Below are 23,321 nucleotides of genomic sequence, written 5' to 3' on the forward strand. Positions count from 1 at the left end.
GGAACACTAATGCATTGTTGGTAGAGTCATGAACTGATCCATCCATTGTGGAGAGCAATTTGGAACTATGCCCAAAGGGCTCTAAAACTTTGATCCAGCAATACCATTACTAGGTCTGTATCCCAAAGAGATCATAAAAAAAAGGGAAAAGGACCCACCAGTATGTACAAAAATATTTATAGCAGCTCTTTTTGTGGTGGCAAAGAATTGGAAATTGAGGGGATGCCCAACAGTTGGGGAATGGCTGAACAAGTTGTGATATATGAATGTAATGGAATACTGTTGATAAGCAAGTGAATTTTTAAAAAACTTAAAAAGACTTACACGAGCGATGTGAATAGAACCACAGTTATAGCAACATTGTGCAATGACCAACTTTGATAGACTTAGCTCTTCTCAGCAATACAATAATCTAAGACAATTCCAAAAGACTCATGTTGGAAAATGCTATCCACATCTAGAGAAAGAGCTATGGAGTCTGAATGCAAACTGAAGCATACTATTTTCGCTCTTTTTTTTTCTTTCTTGTGATTTTCCCCTTTTGTTCTGATTCTTCTTTTACAACATGACTAATGTGGAAATATGTTTAATATGATTGTACATGTATAGTTTATATCAGATTGCATGCTGTCTTGGGGAGAGAAGAGGGGAAGGAGGGTGGAAAATTTGGAATTCAAAATCTCATAAAAGTGATTGTTGAAAATTAAAAATAAATAATTTTTTTTAAAGAAAAGAAATGATTAAGGGGATGGTTTCAGGGAAGACTTGTATGAACTGGTAACAAAATGAAGTGAGCGAACTAGAAGATTACTTTATAGGATAACAACAATATTGTAAAGACAATCAACTCTGAAAGACTTAGGAACTATATCAACACAATGACCACTCACAATTCCAAAGGACTCGAGAAAATGTGCAACATATCCACTTCCAGATGGAGAGCCAATAGACTCAAGAGTTCAGACTGAAGCATATTTTGTTTTCTTCTTTTTTTTTCTTGACATGACTAACAAAGTAATTTGTTTTGCATGACCATAAAAAATAAAGGTTATAACAGATTCGTGGCTTTATGTTCAATCCTCCACTGTATTAATTGTACATGAAAATGCTCATCTTATTCGGTGTTTGTTAGGTTGTTCACAATTAAAATCACCGTTGCTGTATTCTTTCTCTTCTTTCTCTCTCGTGCGTCACCGTCACTACCCACCACTCACCATTCCCATCCCGACCCCCCCCCCCCCCCAAAGCCCTACAACAAATTAGCGGAGTCAACAAATCAAAACAAATTTACGCTTCGGCCACGTTTCCGCACATCCTCTCCGCCAAGCAGAGGGGCAGCGGGGACTCTATTTCCCAGGATCCGTAGGGGCCGGTTCGGCTCCCGTTTCCCAGGATCTCCGTCCGAGCCTGCCTGCGAACAGAGCGCCCCGAGGCCTTCGGGAAATGAAGTCTGGACGGAGGAAGCGGAAGAGGCCCGGAGAAGGCTGCGGGGAGTTCGGCGCTGGCGTGTGCGCAGGCGCAGGTGTGCGGTGGACTGCGCTCCTGGGATCCCGGACCACCCTTCCTCTGGAGGTAAAGCCCGCGCCGGGGTTGCCGTGCGTGGTTGTGAGTGGGGTTGTGTCGAGAGGGGTCGGCGGGCGGGCGGATGCCGAGGCTGGGGAAGGTGGGGTGGAGTACCCCTATCGCCGAGAACCGGACTTTCCTTCAGTCTGCGGCAGCGGGAGCCTGGGTTCTGGGCTCGGGGAGTCTGTTTAGGTGTCCGTCAACCGGGCTAGTCAAGGCGTCACGCATTTATTAAACGCTTACTGTGTGCCCATGGTCTGTGCTAAGCGCTGGAGAGACAAAAAGAGGCAAAAGGCAGCCCCTGCCCTTGAGGAGCTTACAGTCCAGTGAAGGAGACAAGCAAACATGTAGGAACAAGCGATAGACAGGATAAATAGGAAATAACAGACAAGCACTGTCAGTATTTTATTAAACGCCTACTGTGTGCCAGGCACCGTGTTAAGCTCTGAGTAAGCAAATAGAGGCAAAAGATAGCAAGGAACTTACAATCAGATGGGAGAGACAAGCAAACATGTAGGAACGAGCTATACGCGGGATAATTAGGAAATTGTCAACTGAGACATAATATTTGCTCAGTGCCTACTGTGTGCCAGGCACTGTGCTAAGCCCTGGGGTCACGAAGAATGGCAAAGGACGTTCTCTGCCCTCGAAACGCTCATAGTCTAAGGTGGAGGGAGACAACATGCAAACCACCACCCACAAAACATCGTGTATACAGGATAAATTGGAAGTAACCGAAAGACAGAAGGCGCCAGCGTTGAGAAAAGGCTTCTGGTAAAGGGAGACTTTAGGTGGGTCTAGATAGAAGGAAGGCGGGAGGTGGAGATGCAGATGGAGAGCATTCCGGCATGGGGGGCAGCCAGGGAGAAAGCCCAGAAGTGAGAGGGGAAGTTGTTCATGGGACAGAAAAGCGGCCAGCGCCGCTGGATCCAAGAGTACTAGTTGGGGAATAGAATCTAAGAAGGCTGGACAGGTAGGAGGGGTCTGGGTTACGAAAGGCTAAGAATGCCAGGTGGAGGAGACCATAGAAAGTCACTGGAGTGTATTGAATGTGTGTTGGGGGCGGGGAGGGGGTGTGGCCTGGTCAGGCTGGAGCTTTAGGAAGATCACCTTTGACAGCTGAGTGGAGGGTGGAAATAAGCATTTATTAAGTGCTTATTTGCTTACTACGTACCATGCACTATGCTAAGGTATTGGGATACAAAGCAAGACAAAACGCAGTCCCTGCCCAGTTCTAAAGGGGAAGACAACATGTAAACAGCTGTGCCTACAAAATAAATACAGTGTACACGAGAGAGAATCTCAGGGAAGCGGGTAGGGGAGGAATGGGACTGGAAAAGACCCCCAGCAGAAGGTGGGGTTTGAGCTAAGGCTTGAAGGAAGCCCGGAGTGGAGCACTGTGCCTGCAAGCATTTGTGTGGGTGCTGGTCTGGGTTTGTCTGAACTAACTTTCAGGAGTTAGAGTGTGTGCCCTGTGAGGGCAGGGGCACGGTGCCTGGCCCATAATAAGCACTTACCTGTTGATGAGTAAATGACTGAATTGGATTCAGCAGAGGAGTCTGGTCCCTCCACTGTCCAGGCTTCCGTGTAGAAGTCTTGTAGACTTTGACCAACCCCTCGTCCATCCTCTCTGTCCAACATGTTGCCGAGCTTTATTATTGTTATCCTTTAGAAGGAGTTCTGCAGTTAAACAGTTTTCTCTTCGTTCCTATTGCTGCCGCCCTAGTCCAGCCTGGACCAGCACATCTGCCCCGCTGGTCTCCCTGCCACCAGTCTCCTCAGCCCAACATAAGCTTTCTGAATTCAGCATATCACTGCTGAGCCTCAAGTCCACAGTAGGACCTTGTTACTGAACCCAGCATATTCAGACCCCTGGGAATGGGATGTGGCGGACAGAGGACTAGATTGGAAATCAGATCTACTTATTAACTGTGTGATCCTGAGCAGATTCCTTTATCTCTTTCTCGGTTCTCTGAGATCTTGTAAATTGGCTACTTTCACTACCTTTCAATTCATTCAACAACCATTTATTATGTACTTACTACATCCAGGCCCTGGGAATATAAGGCTAAAAAACCCCAAAACACCAGCTCCTGCCCTCAGTGAGCTAGAATTTTCCTTGGAAGGCTTAAGACTGAGCAGCCTCTGCCTCTAAAACAAGACCTAGGGGATGGCAAAGCAGAACAGTGACCATCTCCTGAGGGGTTGTAGGCCACAAACATTCCATTCTCTTTCCACGTCTGAGGAATATCTTTCCTCTAGCTGGCTCTAGACATGCTTGGATTTTTTTTTTAAGTAGAAGTATTTACTGTATTAATCTGTTTACCATGTACCATAATGATTATGTATCTCATTAAATATGTAATCATATTGGCTGGTATGAATTTAAGTTGTTTTCATATTCTTTTTAAGGAATGTCTCTTAAGTGTTACTTATGGTATGATGTGATAAATATCACATATATATATGTGATATATATCACATAAGTATAAATAAAACATTTAGGGGGTTTTACAGTGAAAGAAAGGAAAAAAAACATCTAAAGGGAAAGTATGGTTAAAAAAGAGTTTCTTTAAGATAAGCTCCCAGAGGAGAGAAGGAAAGAATGTGGAGAAGAAGAGATCGAAGATTCAGGAGAGGAAGGGGATGATTGTGGGATTGAGATCTGAAAGGTGATAGAGGAAGATGGGATAGAAGAGAAGAGGGGATAGTGTTAGAGGAAGAGGAAGATCACCCTTCCTAAAAATTGTCTAGGAAGGCAACCATGATGGTGAAGATGCCATATGAAGATCAGTTGAGGACCAAGAGATGGCTAGAGCCTCTGGGGTGGAGGGGGGAGTAAGGGTACAGAGCCATGATCACCATGGCCACACATGTAAAGGATCATTATATGGATGTTGAATTAGACTTAGTCGGTTTGGTCCCATAGTAAAGAACCAGAGTAATGGGTAGAATATGGAAAGAAAGGAATTTGAGGCTTGATATCAGAAAAAAAACTTCCTAACAAGTAAAGCATCCCCAGGGTGGAACAGGTTGCCTTGAGCAGAGGTGGATTCTTACTCATTTGGAAGACTTTAAGTAGGGTCTGGATGACCACTTGAGTATACAATGGGTTTCCTTTTGCCTGTGGGTTGGACTAAATGACCAGCTGAGATCCTGTCTAACTTTAAATTCTGTGAATTCTGATTCTTCTAAGGAAAGGCTGAAGTAGGGTCTGTGAAGTAAAATGACAACACATAATGAGCCCACAGTGTATGGTCTGAAATATTCTCCATTAAGTGTATAACACAAAGACATCCACTGAAAAAGAAAGTATGAGAGTCAAGGAAAACCCCTGCTATGGACCAGACTCTGGAGCTACAAAGAAAGTTTTTTAAGAAACCCCAACAAAACAGTGTCTGATCTCAGGTGTAATGGGGGCCTCAATATAACGGGAGAGACAACATGCAGACAGTAACTTCAGTCTGTTCTATTTTTAATAAAGCACCGACATTCCTTTCTAAGCTACAAAAGGGGAGGAGAATGAAGTCCATATGGGGAAAGAAACAATCAGGGCAGTGTTGGGACTATCATATTAATTTAGAAACAAAGAATGGAAAGGTCTGTATGAACTGATGCAGAGTGAAGCAAGCAGAGCCAGGAAACATACACACAATGGAAGTGGGAAGAACAACCACACAGAAGAATCAAAAGTGAATACTGCAAAATTTTAAACAACAAGCATGACTTGGAAGAAGAGAAATGAGAAGACACTGTCCCCCCGCCCGTTTGCAGAGGTAGGAGGTCCACAAGTGTTGAACATTTTACATAGTTTCAGACTTTTTTAATGAATCGATCAGTTACAATTGGTTTTCTCTTTTTTTGGCTTGGTAAAATATTTGTTATATGGGATGAATGTTTTGGAGGGGATGGGGAAAGGATACTGAGGGAGACTGTGATATAAAAAAGACATTAATAAAAACTCATTTTAAAAAATAAGTATATAGATAAAACCCAAGCTGTATAGAGCAAAGATTTGTGGTTTTATATGCAGTCCTCTTTTTCCTCTTTATTTTTATATAGGGAAATGTTCACATTTCTTGACATTTGTCAAGTTCATAATACTTTAAAGAAAAAAAAATCAAAAAGAAAACAGTGTATCAATTAAAAAAAAAGAACTCTAACGATCATGGGCAAATTATTTTTATGAGGAAGAAAAAGGCAAGCTCCCCCAAAAAACTGATGTGGCTTCCTAGGGCCCTCATCAACAAACTCATATTTTAAAAAGATGTGTAGAAGATGGAACTTGACAAAAAAGCGCAGTCATAGCAATTCTGTAGAGCACTCTCAAGCCCAGGATGAGGCTGGCAAGGAAAGCTAAGGACAACGAAAAGGGGATTTATTTATCTGTTTGTTTTAGCTATGTTGGGGTCAAGAGAGTGCCCAAAAAAAGTATATAATTGTTATTGAGGCCAGATGGAACAACAGATGACAGTGAGGTAGATGAAATACTCAAATATTATTTTGCTTTTCTTTTTAGGAGGAATGACCTTTGGAATGGGAAGGTAGAACAAACATTTTTACTAGGGAGTGGAAACCAAAGATAAATGAAGAGACAATCAGGCAGCATCTCTCTGCCCTGAAAGAATTCAGGTCACCAGGCCTAGAAGAATTACATCTTAGAGAGAACTGGCAGATGCGATTCCTGAATAGGTATCTCTGATCTCTGAAAGATCTTTGAGAATAGGTTGTTAAAGGACTAAAAGAAAGCAGATATTCCAATTTTCAAAAGAGGGAAGAAGGTGAACTCTACAAACCATCAATGAGCTTGCCTTCAATTCCTGGCAAGATTCTGGGGCAGATCATTAAAGGGTTGGTAGTGTCAGTCCTTAGAAAGGGAAACTATTGGTCTCTAAATTTCAGCATCACTTTATTAAGGACAAGTCCTACTAGACTAAACTTATTTCCTTTTTTCACAAGGTAAATAGACTGCTACATCAGGGGAATAGTATCCATATTAAATATGGATTTAAAGATTTCAACAAAGTTTAATTTGGTGCTTGCAGATAAAATGGAGCAGTTTGAGCTAGATCAAAGTTCTTAACCTGGGGTCCATGAACTTCTTTTTAAAAATGTTTTTATAATTATTTCAATGTAAATTGGTTTCCTTTGTAAACTGATGAATTTTATTTAATGCATTTAAAAACATTATACTGAGAAGTGGTTCATAGGCTTCACTAGACTGCCAATGGCAAAAAGTAGGTAAGAAGGCCTGAGGTAAATGATAACAAAATTACATGTATTTGGAACCGATTGAATATCCAGAATGGAAGAGAAGATGTCAATGAGTCATTGACATCATGGAGGGATTTCTCTATCAGAGTCTCTTATTCTGTCTGTGGCCCTGTACTATCCACAAATCTGTGAATAATGCGAAAGCATAAATGGCATGTTTCTTAAATCTGTAAATCATATGAAGTTTAAAGAAAGAGATAATAGGTTAGGTTGCAGAGTCAAGATTCAAAAAGATCTTGATAGGCCTGGATAATAAATCAAATGAGATTAAATTTAATAATAATAATAGCTAATGTAGCATTTATTGTGTGCCAAGCGCTTTACAGTTATCGTCTCATTTGATTCTCACAACAACCCTCAGAGGTGGGTGTTATTATCCCTATATTACAGTTGAGGAAACTGAGGCAAACAAGTTAAGTGACTTGCCCAGGGTCACACAGCTAGTGTTTGAGGCCATATTTGAACTCAGGTACTTCTGATTTCAAACACTTATCCACTGTGCCACCTACCTATGGCAGATATCTTTATACAGATAAAGGTAAAGTTAAAACATTTGGGTTCAAAAATTCAGTTGCACAGGCACAGGAAGGGGGAGGTGTGGCTAGACAACATTTCCTATGAAAAAAGATTTGAAGGTTTTAATCAACTTCTTCAAGCTCTGTGTGAATCAGCAGCGGGATATGGCAAAAAGGCCGAAAATCTCCTGCTATCAAAGGCTGGGTCTAGAGAGGCTACTATTTAGAACACCAAGGATAGTCACCCTTCTTTGTCCGATCAATGCTATGTCTGGAGTACTCTGTTCAGTTCTCTGAGTACTACATTTTAGGAAAGTCAGATTGGGAAATGGGGTGGGGGGGAGTGTGTGATCTTTGTGAGGAAGTAACAAATGCAAAAAGAAAGCATTAGTAAAATATAAAAACACATTAGAAAGGAAAACGAGTTCCGTTTAAGACAGTCTTGTTACTATTTTGTTAAATATAAGCTTTGGGAGAGATTTTAAAAATTATCAGTATTTTTTGTTTTTATGTCACTTTTATTTTCATATGTATATATACATACACACACACATGTATGTATGCATATAATCTGCTCCATCCCATAGAGACATTGTCTGTTAAAAAAAATTCAATAAAAAACCATTAACACTTTGAGTCTGACATATGCAATGATCTGTAGTCACCTACCTCTGCAAAAAATAGAAGACATAGTTTCTTAATTCTTTTGGAGTCAAGCTTTGTCATAATTTCACATCATTTTTTCACCTGTTCTGTTCTTTCCGTGTATATTGTTAAAGTCATTGGGCATATTGTTTTCTTGGTTCTCCTTACTTCACTTTGTGTTCCTGTTTCTTTGTATTTTTCCTAAAGTACAGTAATAATATGCATTTTTCAAGGAAACTAAGTAATAGAAATTCGTGGTTTCATGTCATTTTGTATATTGGAGTCTTTGTATTTAAGTTCATAATAAAAAAAAGAAATTGTTTTAAATCAATAGAAAAACTTAAGTGTGTCCTAATGGAAACTAGAATGCATGGTGGGAGAGGGGTATTCCACTCTTTAGGCACCTGCTTATTATATCCACAAAGGACTAGAAAATATTCTGTAAAAGGATTAATGAAAGGAATTAGAAATATTTAGCTGGCATATGGATAACTTATGTGGAAGGGGGCTAGACTTATTCTGCTTGGACCCTAACCAAGGAGCATTGAGGAAGAGCTGTGTGAAGGCAGATTTAGGTACAATGTAGGGGAAAACCTCAAATAGTCAGAGCTGTCCAACAGTGGAATGGGCCACCTCAGGAGAGAATAGGTTCCCTTTTAGTACACGTCCCCACGGACTGTGTGGCTGCCGGACAGGCATGTTCTGGAGGGGATTTCTGTTCAGGTACAAAGTACGCTAGATAGTCTCTGAGAACATTTCCCCTTCTTACATTCTTTGGTTCAGTGATACGAGGTGTCACTAAAAGTCATGAAACACATTTTGGTGAGTGGTTTCTGTTCTTGCTCCTGTTGCTTTTTAATCACACATCATAGAGAGCAGATGAGAAGCTAAGATTACATAGATCCTCAAAGGCACAGCTACTCAGCTCCCTCTCTGATTCTGTGTCATGTGTCGATGAAGCCATTTTGGAAGTCAGAGACTTAATTCTTCATAAAATATGTGAAACAAGAGAATGAGAATGATTTTCAGTGAAGGAGGCTGGAGGCCCAGATGTTAAGGTGAGTAGTTTGTAGGAATAGAGCTTGAAAGGACCTTAGAGGCCATCAAGTTCAACTAGCTTCATTTTATCGATGAGGAAATTGAAGTCCAGAAAAGTTAAGTCACTTGCCAAAGGTCACACAGATATTAAGTGACAGAGGCAGTATTTGAACTCAGGTCCTCCCTCTGATTCCAGAGCCAGTGAATATTGAACCAGGTGAGGACAGAGCTGTTAAGTCAAGCCACATTCCTGACTCAGAAACCAGACTGTTCTGGGTAATGAGTTACAAGCCCAGAACCAACAGCTCAGGTCCCTTGATCCTTAATCCTTCTCCCTTATCTGGAGAGGGAACAGGGCAGCTATGCCTGGGCACCTTCTCTCCCCTCTCTCTGTGTGGTATGGAGGAGGTGGGAAAAGTCATACCAAGCTGTTATGTAGAGATTCTGGGAATTGCAAAACAAGTCCAGGCCCTCATGTCCTCCTCCTCTTTCAACAGCCCAGCATCTCTGGACCTTGAGTTTTTTTCCAGAGGGAAATACAGAAGAAGAGATGGCTCCTGTGTTGTTGACAGCCAGGCCTCAGGTGAAATGATCTTTCCTTTCTTTTTCCTGAAATGCAGTAACAGTTTCCAGAGTGTGTATACTTTTTCTTCCCTCATCATGAAACATCTCTGTCAGGAATGAAAGCCCCCAATTCTTTATCCCTAGGAAACTGCCCCATCTTGGTGGATGATGAACTGTAAGGAATGCCTCTAGTGCCTTCCCTTACTGGGGCCCAGTGACTTGGAGACAAGATGCTTTCTGCCTTAAGCCACATGCCTCTGTCTCATGCCTTATTCCAAAGGACACAGTACTTAGAGCCCGTGATATCATTAGACCTACTTCCTACCTACTCCTATCTCTGTAGTGCATTTAATCAACTCCCTTTCCCCAAGGGGAGGGTCCATGGGTGAGCAAGAATGTGTTTGTTTTAGGAATCAGTGACATTTAAGGATGTGGCTGTGAACTTCACCCAAGAGGAGTGGCAGCAACTGAACCCTGCTCAGAGGGACCTGTATAGAGATGTAATGTTGGAGAACTATAGAAACCTCATCTCCCTGGGTAAGGATGGTTTCATTCTGCAATTCAGAATCTATACAGTATCAAGAAAATATTCTTTTGGCATAAATGGAAATAATTAAATTACTTTTTAAAATTAAGTGCTTGTACCAGATCTCAAATTATACTACAAAGTGTTAATCATCAAAACAATCTAGTGCTGAATGAGAAAAGAGTGGTCAATTAGTGGAGTAGACTAGGTGCATGACATACATAAGTAAATGACCACACTAACCTAGTATTTGATAAACTCAAAGATCCAAGCTATTGGGGCAAGAACTCACTGTTCAACAAAAACTGCTGGAAAAAGCAAGTTTGGAAGAAACTAGGCATAGACCAACATCTCACAAGGTAAACTCAAAAGGGATACATGATTTAGACATAAAGGGTGATGTAAGCAAATTAATGGAGCATGGAAAAATTACCTGTCAGATCTATAGATAGGGGAAGAGTTTATGAACAAACAAGAGATAGAGAGGATCACAGGAGGAAAAATGGATAATTTTGATTACATTAAAAGGATTTTGCACAAACAAAGCCAATGCATCCAAAACTAGAAAGAAAGCAGGAATCTGGGAGAAAAAGTTTTTACTGGAAGTTTCTCTGATAAAGGTCTCATTTCTCAAATATATGGAGAATTGAACCAAATTTATAATATTAATTTAATTATTTATTTAAATATTTAAATAATTTAAATAATTATTTAATTAAAATATAATAGAAGAACAAAGAAAATAAAAAAAGAACTGGCAAACCTCTGATAAGGATAGGAAATAGACTAAAGAAAATTTATACTAGTTTTGCCCGTGAGGGGAAAAACAAGGCATGGTCTAGAGAGTAGCTTTATAAAGGGAGAAGGGTCCTCCATCTTGAGCAGTTCTTAAGGTGCAGGAATACCAAAGACAATTGGTAAGAGCTGGAGAGCCTCTGAATTGCTCAACTGTGTTTATATAAGATTTAGACCAAAGATTTCTTTTTGAAAATTCTACCTTTAATGGTTCCATACCTGGAAATAAGCAGCTTCATTTGTAATCCTTCCCTCCCCATAAGAGGTACCTTTCCTGTCCTTTTCTCCCAAAGGCTCTAGAAATAAGCCTGAACCTCCTTCAGAAATCTCTGTGACTCCTGGCTTTCCTATCCTCTTTCAGTAGGGAGGCAGCAAAGTATAGTGGAAGGAAAAAAGGCAGGATTGACTTTTAGAACAATCTTTGTGTCTCCAGGACAAACTGCTATGTTTCATTTCCTTCTTTATAAACAGGGCTTCCCATTTCTAAACCTGATGTGATCTTTCAGTTGGAGCAAGGAGAAGAGCCATGGATGTTTGACTTACAAACAATTGAAGAGGGAGAGGTCTCAAGAAATACCTATTTGGGTGAGTAAGAGAGAGACTGATAGGTAAGACTTAATGGAAATAATAGCCCAGATGGTTAGCGAGGGAAGCCTTCTCAGTGGCCCCAAAGCCTGCTGAGATTTTTGATGCCCAGGACCCATGCTGAAAAACTGTTTTTGTGGCAGTGGGGGTAGAAGACTTGTCTTTTCCTCAGCTGCTGTCCTTTTCATTTTGTTAGCCCCCAACTCTTTCCCTTTCTTCATCCTTTCTAGAAACCATCCCTTTTTTCAAGGAAAGTTTTATCTTCCCAGATCCTGCCCTCATCCTTATGCATTCTTGGATAATTCTCCTCACCAACCTCTCCTCCTCTTAAGGATGATGAGAATCAGATTACCTTAACTCCTTTGATCATATTTTTTGCTCATCTTTTTCTCCTTCCCAATTCTTTATCTCCTATTTTCTAGCCTCTTCTTAGTTTACAAGGCTATTTAGAAGACTATCCCAATAATGTGGGTGGTCTAGGGGACATTTTTGTCTTATCCACTTTCCATCAGAGATTTTCCTTTTAAAAAGTACATGGAATACATTAATTTCTATTTTCTTTTGGTTTCAGACGGGGAGAGTAAACCTGAGACCCAGGGATCAACTCCAGAGCAGAGCATTTCTGAAGAAGAATCATCAGCAATATTAATGGAAAGATTCGCAAGAGAAGTCAATGTACCTGAGGTTAGATTGGAGAAGAAAAGAGAAAACTCTGAAGGGAAAACAAGGAGAAAATCTGTTTCCCATAAGAGAAATCTCAAGAAAGTGTCATTAAATGACCAAAAAAATCCCAGTAAGGAGAGAGGCCCTGAATGTAATATATGTGGGAAAACCTTCAGACACAGAAGTAGCCTTCGGAGACATCAGATTACTCACACAGGAGAAAGACCCTATGAATGTAATGAATGTGGGAAAGCTTTCTTTGATTGTTCATCTCTTACTATACATGAAAGAATTCATACTGGAGAAAAGCCCTATGAATGTGATGAATGTGGGAAAGCCTTCTTTAACTGCTCAAATCTTACCAGACATCAGAGAATTCATACTGGAGAGAGTCCCTACAAATGTAATGAATGTGATAAAGCCTTCAGACATAGTAGTAGCCTTAGAAGACATCAAATGACTCACACAGGACAAAGACCCTATGAATGTAATGAGTGTGGGAAAGCCTTCTTTGATCGTTCAACTCTTATCATACATGAGAGAATTCATACTGGGGAAAAGCCCTATGAATGTGATGAATGTGGGAAAGCCTTCTTTGACAGATCATCCCTTACTCAACATCAGAAAATCCATAGTAAAGAGAAGCTCTATGAATGCAGTGAATGTGGGAAAGCGTTCAACTTGCGAAGGCACCTTAACCGACATCAAATAACTCATACTGGAGAAAAACCTTATGAATGTAGTGTATGTGGGAAAGTTTTCAGTCGCAAGTCATCTGTTATCCAGCATCAGCGACGTTATGCCAAAGAATAATCCTAGGACTATGATGAATTGAGTGAAAACTTCAGCCAGATTTGTCACTTTATTAAATGCTCAAGAGTCAAGGTGGGACCACAAACCCCATTAAAAACTTGATGTTGACTCCCCTGACCTAAATAAACCTATTGTTCAAGCTTGTTAACTTTTCTGCTTACTTTTTAGATTTTCTTCTTCCTTTTGCTATTAAACTTTTTGAGTAAGTGGCTTGTAAGTGGTATGTCATGAACCTGGCCTTGATTACTCTAATACAAAATTAACGAAAAACCTCTCAAGAAATGGCTCTCACTGTCCTTGCTGGCCTCAAATTGAGAGAAACACAGCTCAAAAGGAAACTTGTTTTCCTCGTCCACTTTAAGACATAATCTTCCCTTACCTGATTATAAGTATTTTTTCCATACCCTCTATTAATGGTCTAGAGCCTCAAATCCATGGGACCCTATAGCTAAAAGCATTAAATACATGTCAGGGTTTTTAGTTATTTCAGTCTATTGGAGAACAGCTTATAATGAACACTCAAATCTATAGGACATGAAGCTGACCCCAGACCATGCTTTGTATCCCAATTAGTCATCTACCAAAAAACCTGTGCTTTCATGCCTGGGAATCTTGCTGTCTTTCCTGCCTCTCCCTTCCCCTTCCCAATCTGGACTACCTCCAAAGATTAAGCCAGCCCAGGCCTCCAACTTCCTTGGAGTTGTTGATCCACTAGGAGTTGAGCTATCCTTATTAGTGAGTGCAAATACAGCTAATCCACTATAATACAGTAGGAATGTAGTCCTTGGGTGTGGCCTTTTGACTGAGTCCCAAGTTTTACAGAACAAATCCTTTTATTGAGAGTATTTGTTTTGTGAAGTTAGGATTTAGTCAAAGGACCACACTTGAGGACCTAGAGGACCGCATATGGCCTTGAAGCCACAGGTTCACCACCCCTGCACTATATCTACCTGGCCCCAGGTCATGCTTTACATCCCATTCAGTCCTTTGCCATCCCTATTCAGGTTACTGCCATCTGTTCCACCCCCTCTTGATACATTTTGCTCTAGGATCAGTAATCAACTCAGTATACCTTTGTCATGGGAAAGGAAATGGCGATTGATTTCTCTCTGCCTCCACTTAAAATCCCTGTGACTTCCCAGATCGCTTCCTCCCAGGCTCTCCCCCTCCCACATATATGTATATATTTATGTGTATATATGTACACATATAAATTACATCATTGTGGTGCCACTGCCATGAATATTCAGTAGACAGTTAAATTTTATTATCTTCTTTCTACTTGCAGCATTTTTCTTCTTTACAATATAGAAAACATGACATTTTTGTTTTCTCTTCATTTCAGAGTGGGAGAATAGATTTGAAATCCAAGATTCATCTCTAAAGCAGAATTATGATTAGGGGGAGAATTGAGAAATAGAAAAAATAAAACACTTTTTGACTATAAAATGTAAATATTTTTACACAAAATCAATGCAAGAGACCATAAATATGAAGAACTGAGAGAAGCATGGGAAGACTTACATGAACTGATGCACAGTGAAGTAAGCAGAACCAGGAAGACAGTATACAGAATGGCCACAATATAATTTGAAAGAACAAAGAAGCTGAGTGTTGTGCAATTGTAATGACTAAGCTTGGCCCTGGAGAAAAAAGTGGAAGAATATATTTCTGTTCTTCATAGATGTGAGAGATTCTGTGCATGGAATATTGCATAGGCTCTCAGACTGAGTTGAATTTGCTGAACTACTTTTTCCCCTTGTCGTTTAAATCTTTGTTACAAGGGATAGCTCAGTGGGAAGGGGTGAGGGAGGAGAAATATTTGAAAATAAAGGTACATAATAAACAAATTTCTTGTAATGCTAAAAAATGCTAGTAATAGCATAAGATAAAAAATTAAAAGCATAAAGATAGACAAAGGGGAGATAAAACTATATTTGCTAATGATCTGATGGATTACTTAGAAAAGTTTAGGGAATCATCAAAGACACTAATTGAAATAATAGCTTTGGCAAAGTTGAAAGTTACAAAATGAACTCACAAAATCATAGTTTCTACATGTTAATACAATTCAAGAGGCAATAATAGAAAAGCAAATCTCATTCCAAATAAATACAAGGTGAATTGAAATACTTGGGAACCAATCTATCAAACCAGCTTCAACACTTGGATAGATTCAATTACAAGGTGCTTCTGAGAAAAATAAAGAACAACTTAAATAGCTAGAGGAATATTCAGTGTTCATGAATGTGCCATGCTAATGTAATAAAAATAATAATACTACCAAGTTTATCTATAGTTTTAATGCTATTCTAATCAATTATCTTTTTTTCTTTTTTTTTTTGAGGGGGGAAGGCAGGGCAATTGGGGTTAAGTGACTTGCCCAAGGTCACACAGCTAGTAAGTATGTCAAGCATCTGAGGCTGGATTTGAACTCAGGTCCTCCTGACTCCAGGGCTGGTGCTCTACTCGCTGCGCCACCTAGCCGCCCCAGATTCTAATCAGTTATCAAAGGGATATTTTATAGCACCCAACAAAATCATAAAATTAATTTGAAAAAAGATCTATAATATGAGAGAAATAATGAAAAAAAGATCTAGAATATGAGAGTAATAACATTTCCAGACTTCATATAATATAAAGTAGCAGTCATCAAAAACATTTGGTACTGATTAAAAAATAGAGAAGAAAATCAGTGGAATTGACCATAGAAGAGAAAGTCAGATACAATGGAATTCAATAACCCAGTGTTTGATCAACCTGAAAACATATTACTTAGGAAAGAACTTCCTATTTGATAGGAACCACTGGGGAAAATGGGAAAATAATCAGGTAGAAATTAAGCTTAGACCAATACCTTATGCCATATTTCATAATAAATTCAAAATGGATATGTGACCTTAATATTACGGATCATGCCATTAAAAAAAAGCTAAAAAAAGAAAGCGATAACATGCCTTTCACAGCTGTGGACAGGAGATGTATTCTTAACTGAACAAAGGATAGAGGTCATTGCAAAAGATAAAATAGATCATTCTGATTACATGAAATTGAAAGACAAAATGAATGCATCTAGGATAAAAGGGCAAGTGGTTGGATGGGGGAAAAATAACGATTTTCTCAGATAAGGATTTGGTATCTAGGATGTATAGACAACTAACATGTATATGTATACACACATATGCACTCATATATAACTATACACATACATAATAACTATATGCATATGTGGATAGATATCCAAAAACTGTTTCCAAAGAGGGAAAGGGAAGGGAATAAGCATTTATATAGCACCTACTATGTGCCAGGTACTATTCTAAGTACTTTACAAATATCTCATTTGATCCTCACAACAACACTGGGAGACAGGTGCTGTGATTATTCTCATTTTACGGTTGAGGAAATAGAGTCACCCAGGGTCACCCAGCTACTAAGCATCTGAGGTGAGATTTGAACTCAGATCTTCCTGCCTCCAGTCCCAGTGCTCAGTGCACCATGGTGTCACCTAGTTGCCTCTAGATTAGATTATGGCCAAAGGATATAAACAAACAGTTCTCAAAAAGAACTGCAAACTATTAACAACCATATGCAAGAATGCTCTAAATAACTAACAGTAACAAGTTTTCGCCTGGTACCCTGCAAATTGGCAAAAATGACAAAAAATGAAATTCCTCAATGCTGGAGAAGTTGTGCATTACTAGTGAGGCTATAAATTGATACAACCATTTTGGAAATCAATTTGGGATTATGCAAATAAAATGACTAAATTGTTCATACCCTTTGTCACAGAGATTCAATTATTAGGCATTATACCTCAAGGTAGTCATTGATAAGGAGAAAATTCTCATATACACCAAAATATTTATAGTGGAGCTTCTTATAGTAGCAAAAAACTGAAAACAAAGTATATATCCATTGGTTAGGGAATGGTTTAACAAAGTGTGGTACATGAATGTAATGGAATATTACTGTCCTGTAAGAAATTATGAATGTGATCAACACAGAGAAGCATGGAAAGACTTAACATGAATGTCTGTAGAATGAAGCAGAGCTAAAATACATACACACACTGTTAGGGGCGCTCTGGACCTGGGCCCCCCGAGAGGGTAGTGAGACGCCAGGGAGTCTGGACCTGCTGACGCGGCGGTGCCCGTGTGGCTTCCACCACGTCAGTACCGGGGCGGCTCTTACTGGAGGAGCTCCACCCTCGGGGAGGAACTGGGGAGGAGCCAACCCGAAACACCCAATATAAGGCGCGCCCCAGAGAGGGTCAGTGGGATTTGTGTGAGATTTCTGGTACGCCATGCAATAAAGCTGCTTGTTGACTCCGGCGTACTGCCTGGTGATTCTCCTCTCGCATCCCCCAGAGGAGCCGGAGACGTCCGAAGACCCGAGGGCAGGGTGAGTGATAGGCGGTAGTCGGGGAGTACGGGGTGCCAAAGTGGGGCACATCCCGTCCGGCCGCCGACAACACACAACATAGATGAAAAGAACAACCACAAAATAGTCAAAAGTGAACATTGCTGAATTAAAGATAACAAGCATAGCTCTAAAGAAGAGATATGAGCAGAAGCCTCCCCAAAATCCTTTGCAAGAGGTGGGAGGTTCCTAAATGTGGAAGGCTCCATCTATTTTCAACTTTTTTTTTCAATATACTGATCAGTTTTTCCTGATTTTTTTTTCTCTTCTTTTAAAAGATATTGTTACATGGGATGCCTCTTTGGAAAGGGGAAGAGAGGGGTGACAGTGAAATTTAGGCAATGCAAAAACAGAAGATATCAATAAAATTTATTTTAAAAAGTAAACCTGGCTAGTAAAGGACAAAGCATTAGAAAGGAGTTCCTGCAATATCACTAAATATAGAAATTGTAACAGCTTCAAACACTAACACAAGTTGTCCTTGTGAATTCATTTACTAAATTTTGGACATGCTTGTTTGAGAAAGTGATCTAGCTGTCCCCCTAGTCCACCTTCATCAAGTATCAGTGTGGTGCTATGGTCAAGCATGTTTATACTGGTCAGGTTTGTGGCTTTACGTGTTTATCCAGAACTCTTACCTAGCACACATGAGTTTCCATGACTCAGGACTCATGTGTGCCCCATAAGCTTAACTTTGTTTCCCACTTTACTCAAAATAGAGGCTCTTGGCTGTGAATTGAGCCATCTTCCTTTCTTTCTGCATCTGAATACCTTTTTTTCCACTTGTTTTTTCTACCTTCACTCATTTCAGAGGAAAGGGAGCCCTCCTCTTCAGGACTAACCCTTTTGACTACCTTCAGTGTTCTACACTCCTGTCACATGCATGGTCTTGTTTCCTCAATTCTCTACTATGGTTTCCATCATTCTCTACTACGGTTTCTTTCTAACAAACATCAAATATTTTTCAGGTCTTCTCAATCTTGAAGTAGTCTTCACTGGACTCAAATGCCCCTTCTAGCTACCTTTTTTAAGTATTTTCTTCCATTCACTGCCAAACTTCTTAATTCTGCGGTTTACCCCTGAGAACTCTGGCTTTTGGGTCTTACTACTGCCATACCAATGAAATAGTACTCTTCAACAAATCATAAATCTCTAGAGATTAAAAACTTTTGAACAGTCTTCATTTCCTTGAATTCCTCCTATATTTGACACTATTGGTCACTCCACCCTTCCTGAATCTCTCCTACTTTGTATTCTATAGCACCCTATTGTCTTCATTCTCTTCTGACCCTGTCTTCCTGTTTGCTCATTTTCCTAGTCCCACTCCCTAACTGAAAATAGTCTCTAAGGTTCAGGCCTTATTCATTTATTCTCCTCCTTCTACACTCTTTGACTTAGAAATCTTATTTGCTTACATGGCTTCAACTATCAACCTCTATGCAGCTGATTTCCCAAATCTTTTTTCCAGCCCTTAATGGTTAAAGAAGTAGATTCCAGTCAATAAGCATTTATTAGGGGAAGGGAAAGGAAAGGGAATAAGCATTTATATAGTGTGTACTATCTGCTGGGCACTGTGCTAAGCGCTTTACAAATATTATTTGATTTCAGCCTCACAACAATCCTGTTAGGGAGATGTTATTAACTCCATTTTACAGCTGAAGAAACTGAGGCAGATAATGGCTAAGTGACTTGTCCAGGGTCACTCAGCTAATGAGTGTCCGAGGACAGAGCTGAACGTAGGTCTTCCTGACTCCAGGCCCAGCACCTCCTAACTACCTCATCAAATACTTAATATGTGCCAGGCCCATACATGTGGGGCAGCGAGGTGGCTCATTGGATACAACATTGGGCCTCAAATATAAGACCTTCAGGACTCTCAAGCAACTTTCAGGGGAAAGGTGGGAAGGGGCCAAGTTATGAAGAGCTTTAAATTCCAAACAAAGGACTTAATATTTTATCCTGGAAGTAATAGGGAGCCACTGAAGTTTTTTGAGGGAGGTGCAGTGGTCTGACCCATGCTTTAGAAAAATCTGATTGGCGTCTGAGTAGAACAGGCCAGAGGGAGAACATGGGGCTGGGAGACCAAGTAAAAAGTTGCTGAAATAGTCCAGGTTGGGGTAATGAAGGTCTGAATTAGGGTGGGGCTGGATGAATGGAGGGAGGGGGGATATACACGAGAGATGTTATGTTGTGGAGACAGAAATGGCAAGATCTGATATGTGGGATGAGAGAATTGTATAAAAGTGCTGTTGATTTTCGGAATGACACCTAGTGTGATGCATTTGGAACAGTAAGAGGCTAGAGCCTCCTTGATTAATCCTGTGACTGATTTATGAATCAGAGCTGGAAGTAGGTGGTGGTGTATGCCATAGAGAGCTGGATTTAGTCAGGGAAACCTGAGTTCAAGAACTGCTGCTGATACTTACTGGCTGTGATACTGGGAAAGTGACTTAACTTTTCTCTGCCTCAATTTCCTCATCGAGGGTTTGGAGTCAGGAAGACCTGCATTCATTCAAATCTGGCCTCAGACAGCATCGTCTGAGGCGTGTGACTCTGGGCAAGTCACTTAATCTAGGTCTCAGTTTCCTTCTCTGTAAAATGGGAATAATGATAGCATTTGCTTCCCAGGGTTGTTGTGAGGATTAAATAAAATAATATATGTAAAGCACTTTGTAAACTTTGAAGCACTATTTAAATGACAGTTATTATTATTATTATTATTATTATAGCTTTTATATAGCAGAGACAATTGTTTTGAAAACAAAGTGCTCTTACGGAATTTATAGGTATTTAAATGTATATAATCCTAGTGTGTGAAAAAGCTAATTTGGTAAATAATACAGCAGAAACTGGAAAGCTAGAAATACTATCTGGAACACATTTTAGGAACAGTCAAGTGCTCAAGAACCAGGATGCTTTGAATGTAATCAAAATGTCAAATAGACTGCCTATGTCGTATTTAAAAGATAAATTTGGTGATTTAGAGAACTCTAGTTCATATTACTCTAGGCCAGGGGTGGGGACCCTGATCTAGCCCATTCAGGTGACTTGCATCTTATCTTTAAGACTGTTAAACTTGTATCAGTCCGTGTTTGTAACCGGATCTCATCTAGCAGTAGGCAGCTGCCTGAAGACCTCTTCTCACTGATGTGAGATATTCCGGCATGTGAAATTACTCTCTGTGTGAATGCAATAAACTTGTTCAGTAAGGACCACTTGAGGAGAGCAAAAAGTCAAATGAACAATTCAAGTTGCAAACAAACTTGGGTATCCTTGCTTTTGTAGATTGCACAAAGAGAGATTTTTTTCCGAAGTAGCATCAAAAGTTATGCTAAAGATGAATAGGCAGTTTAGACAGGAGATCTAGGCTCACCCCCTCCGTAGCCAAGGTCTGTAACCTTTTTTAACCTTTAGGAAGAACAATTGTGATATAATCTTATTTCTTTCCAGCTTCTATTAGCTAGTCTAGCAGAGTTTGTTTTTTTTCTTCAACAAGAGTGTAAAAAATGACCCATATTTGCTCCCATGCTTGGCACAATGAGGCACTTGAGGAAAGAGGGGAATTTGATGGGTTTTTTTTTTTTTGGTGTTGTTGAAGTCAAAAAATTTGGTTGAAAAAAGACTGTTTGAAATTTTTCTTTAAATGTTCAACAATATTATTGTATCTGCCTCATCCTCAAGGGTGAAAGAGAGGACAAAGAAGGGACAAAGAGAGCAGTGTATAACATAAGTCTTTTTCTTTTGTTCATATAATGATTTTATTCAAATGACTAAATGCTAAAATGATGACTATGTTCCTGTTATAGCTATATATGTTTTTAGGATGAACCGAAGTCTGCCCAACTGTTAACGAAGACTCCAAAGCAGTCACAAAGAAAACTGCTGGAGGATTTTTGTAACCAAATTACTGTCGACAAATAAATGGCTGCTGAAAGCCTGATTTCAGCAATTAAAGTCAAGACTGACTTCTGAAGTTTCAGGATAAAAATACATGAAGGCCTAGAAAGAGAACACTAGTTGGTTACTTAGTCAACAAGGATTTATTAAGCACTTACTACTGCTGTTGCTAGGCACTGTGGCTAAGGTCTGGGGATATTAAGAAAGTAAAAATATGGTCCTTACCTTCAAGAAGCAATTAGAAAATGTCACTGTCTTTATGACAGAAGTCTTATTGAATGGAACACTGAAATAGTGAAACCCCCTCAGTATGGCACAAGACCTTACCTCTCCTACCATCTACCCTGCCCCGCACCCCTTCTATATTTTTAGAAACTGCTCTGCTGAGAAAGTAGAGATAAGAAATTACATCAGTAGACAAATACCTGCAAGGTCCTGTTTATCTAGCTTTTACTCCCTTTTTAGCTTTTACTAGTCCCTGGTCTCAAGCCTTTTTGTTCTTTGTTCTCTGTTGCTGGGAAAAGATTCTGCATTTAGAATGTGAGCTCCAAACCCAGACAATGGGAACAGGAGTCAGTAGGGGGTGGGGGAACTCTGTGTTAGGGTCTATATAACTTTCTTTGAGCTGTATGCCACACGCATGTGCTTGCTGGCACCATCTTGGGCCATGCTGGGGTGTGTTCTTTCTCATGAGAAAGTAATAAACTCCTTTTTGCCTTTTCTCAAGAATGTCTCTGTATATTTTTAATGTGAATAGTGGTCTCTGACCCATACATTATTGAATCAGCTCCCGGTGGATTTGGGGGGCTCCACATCATTTGGGCAGCTAGGTAGCACAGGGTATAGAGTGCATGTCAGGAAGACCTGAGTTCAAATCCAGCCTCAGACCCTTACTCACTCTGTGTGATTCCAGGCTAGTTACTTAATCTCTATTTACCTCAGTTTCCTTATTTGTAAAATGGAGATAATTATAGAACCGATCTCCCAGATTTGTTGTGAGATTCAAATGAGATAATAATTATAAAGTGTTTAGCACAGTACTGTAAGCACTATATAAATGTCATATACACATATGTGTATATATACATATATATACACACGTCATATATAGTAAGCCCTATATAAATGTTAGCTATCATCATCTTCATTTCTGCACTAGGCAACCATATTAAAAACTCTCCTCATTAACGAGTAAGATAATCTAATAACAGGTGAGACACTCCAGTGGGACAGAGGTCCAGAATTTCTTGAATGACCAGCTGTGAGCCATAACCAGTGCCCTCACTCATCACTGTTGGCCTGAAAGTTCAAAGAATCAAGAATCCCATTTGACCTATGGCCATGAAGTTATGCCTGCAGGTTCTCAGGTTGGAAGGACAGCTACTCACAATGCACCTTTCTTGCCTATGGTCTCATTACAGGAATCTGGGGGATGCTGGAAAATCTGCCCTCAGATTAAGTCATCAATCAACAAGCATTTATTAAGCACTTACAATGAGCCAGGCACTGTGCGAAGTGTTGGAGATACAAAGAAAGGTAAAAGCAGCCTAGGCCTTTCAAGGAGCAATTATGTACATAAAGATACACACAGGGAGTAATATCAGAAGAAAGTTACTAATGATAGGGGCGTGGTGGTAGGTGGGAAAGGCCTCTTCAGGTAAGATTTGAGATATTCTGAAGGAAGTCTGGAGCGGTGGAGATAAAAAGGAGGGAGAGCATTCCAGGCATAGGAGACAGGCAGCATAAAAGCCAGAGGTGGGAGACAGAGCTTTCTATTCAAGAAAGAGTAAGTAAGCCAGTGTCACTGGATGGTAAAATACTCAAAAGGGAACAAAATATAAAAAGACTGGAAAGGTCAGAAGGGGCCAGGTCATGGACTTCAAAAATAAATAGCATTTCATGTTTGACCCTGGAGGTAACGGGAGCCACTTTATCCCTTTGACAGGTGAATGGAGGAGGGAATGGAGTATGGAAGAGATTTGAGGCAGGAAGACCAATCAGTAAGTTACTGCAATGCTGTAATA

At 40.0% G+C, this 23,321-nt stretch overlaps 1 protein-coding gene across 1 annotated transcript in view; it reads left to right on the forward strand.

Annotated features, from left to right (window-relative positions):
- Positions 1–23,321, forward strand: part of LOC118843617 (zinc finger protein 2-like) — a 111,104-nt gene that overhangs the window by 22,325 nt on the left and 65,458 nt on the right. The window contains exon 6 of the mRNA XM_036751332.1: positions 12,309–12,964. Within this exon, the coding sequence (XP_036607227.1) occupies positions 12,309–12,964 (656 nt within the window). The remainder of the gene's footprint in view (positions 1–12,308; positions 12,965–23,321) is intronic.

The sequence above is a fragment of the Trichosurus vulpecula genome, chromosome 3, assembly GCF_011100635.1.
Source record: "Trichosurus vulpecula isolate mTriVul1 chromosome 3, mTriVul1.pri, whole genome shotgun sequence".
In the NCBI taxonomy this organism is placed as follows: Eukaryota; Metazoa; Chordata; class Mammalia; order Diprotodontia; family Phalangeridae; genus Trichosurus; species Trichosurus vulpecula.